Source organism: Mytilus californianus, unplaced genomic scaffold, assembly GCF_021869535.1.
Source record: "Mytilus californianus isolate M0D057914Y unplaced genomic scaffold, xbMytCali1.0.p SCAF_5, whole genome shotgun sequence".
NCBI lineage: Eukaryota > Metazoa > Mollusca > Bivalvia > Mytilida > Mytilidae > Mytilus > Mytilus californianus.
In genome coordinates, this window is record NW_026262701.1 from 110,086,931 (window position 1) to 110,092,984 (window position 6,054).

General features: G+C 33.5%; 1 protein-coding gene across 1 annotated transcript; it reads right to left on the reverse strand.

The window, feature by feature from the left end:
* Positions 1–3,278: 3,278 nt before the first annotated feature.
* LOC127700594 (uncharacterized) lies at positions 3,279–5,079 on the reverse strand. The gene is made up of 2 exons (XM_052204140.1): positions 4,837–5,079; positions 3,279–4,266 (listed from the first exon to the last, which is right to left on the reverse strand). The coding sequence occupies exons 1-2, from the start codon at positions 5,045–5,047 to the stop codon at positions 3,848–3,850; spliced, it is 630 nt and encodes a 209-aa protein (XP_052060100.1). The 5' UTR covers positions 5,048–5,079; the 3' UTR covers positions 3,279–3,847.
* Positions 5,080–6,054: the final 975 nt, after the last annotated feature.

A 6,054-nucleotide genomic window follows, 5' to 3' on the forward strand; every position in this document is an offset into this window, starting at 1 on the left:
GGGAGTCGCCGGCTATTTATACATTCCTGACTATTGCATGTTTAGGTTTGAACTTTCCGTTTGAAAGTAAATCCAGAAAAGCGCTTTGAACGCACAAAATTTAGAAAGTGTTATTTCCATTTAGCATTGGTTTTATTTCATGATGGGAAAATACCAGGTAACTATATATTTCAATACCCCATTCAACCTTTATGTTTTAACAAAGACAAATCTTTTCGATGTACGCTACGCTTATTTTTTTTTTTTTTTTTTTTAGGTTTTTTTCCATTTCATTTTTTCATTGTATCTGTGAAAGTATATTCAGATGCAGTTCAACGAAGTTTTATATAAATGCATACAAATTTTCATTTAAATCAAGAAATACTATACAATTACGTATATACTCTTCCGTAAAGATTTCACAGTATTTTACATTTTAGTCCAGCATCAAACTCAAAATTACTTTACCTGTGACGTTCTACCTTTGTTTCAACGTCCAACAAAAAGACGTCAAGATTATGACGTTACCTCTTTCCGCCATCCGGGGTATCTTTCCCTCACTACGACGGAAAGCCCAGCAAGAACATTCTGAGTAGCAGTCTTTTCAAAAGAAATCAAAGAAAAGAAAATGGATTGTGTCTATTTCCCGGATATTTACAGCATTACTTCTGTTTCACACAGAACGTAAGTTTTTTTATTGAAAATGTTCGGCGATTTTATATAATTTCATTGGGAATCTAACTTTCGTTTACCTTTATATGTGGAAGGGTAAACTATTCCGTCTTATTGCTTTCATTTAATGAATTTAATGTATTGATTGCTAAAGTCATATAACCATGCCTAACAGTTTGAACACGAACAGAATTTCTGACCACCATAGACAGTGAAATCGTCTTCAAAAGTAAAATAAGTAAGTTGTTCACTTGGTGTCAAGCATAATTATTTTTTTCTCTCCAGAATTGATGTTTTCGCTACAATAAGCGAGTCCCTTGAGGTCAATTTCAATTCGGAAAATGCTGAATTCCCCATACAACAAGTAAAAAGCATCATGCAGAAGATGATGGCATACAGACAGAATATGGGTAAGATTATGCAATTATATTTTAGAGATGAAAATATCAAAATGTGAACAAAATATATTTCGACATCATTAAATGGAAACCGAGACATACATAACATAACAAGGAAAACTTTTTCATAGACGTGCACATCAACGCCTGAACATATAATCAAAGCGCGAAAGCGCTGTAAAGGCAGTTAATTACAGGTTGTGTGTATTTTTAGTCCAGTTATATCATTATCTTGCATAGTACAGTGTACTTATCAGAGGTGGCTTTCAGTATTTAAGATTTAGAGTTCTCTAATGATATTGAACAAGTTTTATGAATGTCATATTCTGAGCACTATATGAAGGCGATTGTTCTCACTTGTTTATGAACTAGTGCATTATGTCCAGTTTGCATCTTTTTTATCTATGTTTATAGTCAAATTAGTTATCAAAGGTACCAGGATTATAATTTAATACGCCAGACGCGTGTTTCGTCTACATAAGACTCATCAGTGACGTTCAGATCAAAATAGTAATAAAGCCAAACAAGTACAAAGTTGAAGAGCATTAAGGACCCAAAATTCCAAAAAGTTGGGCCAAATATGGCTAAGGTAATCTATTCCTTGGATAAGAAAATCCTTAGTTTTTTCATTGGCAATCATAACACATCTCCTTATTTATATAATGATCTATATTCAACGACCTCAGGTACAAAAAAAATGTATGTAACTAAACTATGATGGGGAAACCTTTGACTTCTTTCTTTTATATAAACTTATGATTTGGTACCATAGAACTATGTAGAATAAATGTACATTGCAACATGTCAACTCTTTCAACTCCAAGCAAAACTATCTTTCCAAGCATAAAGTAATTTATGAATGAAAAAAGGAGTTCTTAATTAAGAAATAAACTGATTCGCTGAGCGCAGCTGGATACACCCGCAGAGATCCAACCCTGAACAGTTGGGGCAAAAATGGACACAATATTCAAGCTTGATACAGGTCTGAATTTGGATTGTAATTAAATATTTGACATATTATAGTTTCTGAATAAATGTAGTCAATGAACTTGAAATCGGTTATATGAATTGAATTTATATTCAATTAAAGATTTCTTGCTGTTGTGCAATACACTGTGCTGTTGCACAATACTTAATAAATCTGTTGCCAGACTATAAACAAATAAAGTTCAATTTCTTCTCAATGTCATATTTGAAATTTATGAAAATCAATAGCGAGATTACATCAATAGCTATAAATAATTCACCAAAGTTTCATGTGAACTGCTTAAAGCATTTTTGAGTTGTTGTCCAAAAACTGGAAAATCACCCCTTTTTTAATGAATAAAACCCCATAACTCAGAAATGTAAAATCTAAAATTTATAAAATTCGAAAGGGAGCTTACGGATTGATAATTTAGTCTTAGATGCAAGATTTTTTTATCAGTTGTTAGTGGCTTTGAACTAGCTGTCAGTAACTGCGAGTACTCTCAGATCTGTACTTAGTGTCTTTTTGTTGTTTGGATGTACAACTACCCGACCACGTCCACTTGTATTTGTATTTTTCCGTCTGATGAGTTAAGCCTCTTTCAACTGATTTTTATAGTTCTTTCTTATATTGTACTGTTACACCACTGTCCCAGGTTAGGGGGAGGGTTGGGATCCCGCTAACATGTTTAAGCCCGCCACATTCTGTATGTACATGTATGTGCCTGTCCCAAGTCAGGAGCCTGTAAAAGTGTAATTCAGTGGTTGTCGTTTGTTTATGTGTTGCATATATTAGTTATATTTGTTCATTTTTTGTACATAAATTAGGCCATTAGTTTTCTTGTTTGAATTGTTTTACATTGTCATTTCGGGGCCTTTTATAGCTGACTGTGCAGTATGGGCTTTGCTCATTGTTGAAGGCCGTACTGTGACCTATAGCTGTTAATTTCTGTGTCATTTGGTCTCTTGTGGAGAGTTGTCTCATTGGCAATCTTCTTTTTTATATTCACATCAACAGATATAAAAAATTCACCAAAGTCAAGGTGAGACAACAAAACTTAGTTGTAAGATCTCTGAAATTTTTTATAGGGTACGAGTTTTTCTCATTGTTGGAGATTGTATGGTGACAGTAACACCTGTAACTGCTTAAACCCATTTCTTATGCACTTTAGTTCGATAATATCATACAACATCTCCTTATTTTTATATGCATTACAATTTACATGTGCATGTAATTGTAAATATATATATATCAGAACAAAATTCATTGCGTCACTTTTATTTATGCATCCTTTGGCACAATACAAGTTCTAAAATTACACAACATAAAACAACTAAATGTTATTTCAGATGAAAGTTTTGTTTCAGTTCCATTCATAGGATTTATTAGAATTTTGTATGTTTTGCCAAGTCCAATAATTCGTTCTATGTGACATAGAGACATAGTTGACTAAACCACCAGGTGTCGAACATTCAAGAATTTTCAGTGTTTCTGTTTTTATTTGATGAAAAGGTTGCCTGAGCTCTAGGAGCTTTAGGTTTTATCACAGGATATTCTGTGCTGTCAATAATAATCCAAGTCATAGGAAACTTTAATTTGAAGTTGGATGGTGAAAAATACCTGACTAAACCACTAGATGGCCAAGTGTTAGCCTCACACCACTGTTTAGACATAAAAACAATCCATGTATACACAATATTCTTAACACTAGATTCAATCTAGAATCTAGACAGTTCAAAGTTGGTTGTATAATGCCTCAATTTCATCAAAGTCACAAAAAAAACTGATTTTCAACTGACACCCTATCAATTTGAAAATATATGTATCTCAATCAATGTGCTGCTGGACCAAGTGTGGTCAAAACAAATAAAAATTTAGTATACAACTCTAAACCGGTATAAAAATGCATGGCTGTGTCACGTGTCTTCATTTCAAAATTCTCTGCTGAAAACATAGACATTGATGGTGTTTGCGTAATTCCATCTGTGAAGCTCAACATTAGCTCGGCAGTTGGTGGTGGACAGTCATAAATCCTTTCTGCAGTATGAATGACTTCTTCAGGAAAACCAACTTTACAATCAAAACTTTCCTCTAGATTTCTACTACAATATTCATCAAGTTTTGTTCTTTTGTTTTTACAGGAAACTGCCCTGATTTTTCTTTTTGCGGACGATTCAGTCTCTTGCTTGGTCCAGGAAAATAGGCTGGGAATGGCAGTAGACTTAAGTCTCTGTATGGTGGGTTTGCGCCCTGAAAAAGGTTATAAAACATTAGTTTTTTGATAATTAAATGAATTTCCATTAGCAATGTATACTTTGTACTACCTGGCGAAATATTAACTAGATTTATTCATTACAATCTGTATAAAACTATGTTTGCCTGATTCAATGTATGTTATGTAAATCCAAAGGACAAACAATGAGAGACTTATGCAACAAACATACATTGTTTGTACCTAAATAACTATAATATAGATGAGAGCATGTCATTGTTTTGTTCCTGTTAACATTGTCATTGATATTTTTCAAGAAAGTCTATGAGGCATAGCTTATGCATTCCTGTCATTACTACATTAGCATAATTACTGCTAAAATAATTCTCAGTATGATATACCTCTTGTAAGAAATCACTATAATTGTAGCAATCACCAAAAAATCTCAAACAGATCACATTGAATCGTAATCCAAAAAATTATGACGTCTTGAATTACCCACCCCCTTTTATTCTAAAACGATAATTGCGGTTGTAAACAGACTTTGGTTTATTCGCATGGCGATTACATATATAACTATATATTTCACAAAGAAAATAGAGTTTTACCATGAATAGTTTCCTGCACGTAGTCTTTGTCAGTAAAACGTGCCTTGCAAACAACAGCTGATTGAGATGGACTCCACGATATCATCGTGTTCTCGTCCAATCTGCGTATGGCCATGGCGTTGATCCAACTTTTCCTTCTTTTTAAGTCATTTGGAAATGCATGTCCTCCTCTTAAATGACATCCAGGTACACAACAACAAGTACTTGGCATCGTTAATTAAAAATATAACTGAAATAGTTGCAGTGCAGAAACCGGAAGTGGAGGAACAGGATCTGCTACCACGGCGCCACCTATTCAGGAACGATAATTTGCTACTTTATATAACTGCGAAATAACAATAACGTTAGACGGGTTCACGTGCATAAACAGAAATGCGCTTTAAATTGTATAATATAATTCATGTTCAGTCGACCTTTAATTATTATATCAACGACTGAAATGATTTATAAACATCTAGATTGCAGATAACACTCGAAATTAACCCGAGCTCTTTCCACACGGAATTCAAATAATTCTAGTTTGTCAATCGGTTGACTGCTTATAATGCAAAATACTAATATATCAAAAGTTTTTAAAACTAACAAAACACAATGATCGTTTCTCTATTTCCCAATGTAAATGAAATGAAACAAAAAACATTTTATATCGCAATAAGAAGAGGAGAGAATTCAACATTTCCGGATCTACTTTGAGCCTAATGACCCCCCACGTAGATAAGTTGGATATCGCGGAAGGAAGGATTAACCCGGCAACCAGAAAGGCATTAAAGCACTGCCTTTAAAAATTGAGTACATACCAATACTACCTCTTTAAAACAGTAAACAACCGAATCGTTCTCACGATTAGCACTTCCGATGAAATAACCATAGTACAATTAGATTTTATTCAAACTATTTAAATTAAATATTCTAAATGCCCGTTGTTTGTTATTTGTTACTCGACAATGAACTATACGTATTTGTAATAATTTGATATCATTAAATTCTGAGTGATGCAACAACTAGTAAAAAAGGGATATGCATGCTGTTTACATTTTCTAGCACATTCACTCGAGCGACGTGGATCATTTTTATTTTTCCAGAATTTCCTGAAATAAACAAGTTGTTTTTATCTTCTGACTGAGATGGTGTTGGGTGTTGTTGGGGCACACGAGACAACTAGTTATATTAGTAGGAAGTCTGTTGCTGAAAGAATCCAGAACAAAATCGTTAAACTGC

Excerpts from the sequence above, each read along its gene's own strand:
- LOC127700594 (XM_052204140.1), bottom strand. The coding sequence starts at position 5,047 with ATGCCAAGTACTTGTTGTTGTGTACCTGGATGTCATTTAAGAGGAGGA. Across the intron at positions 4,267-4,836 it reads CGTGCAGGAAACTATTCATG|GGCGCAAACCCACCATACAG; the intron begins GTAAAACTCTAT and ends AACCTTTTTCAG.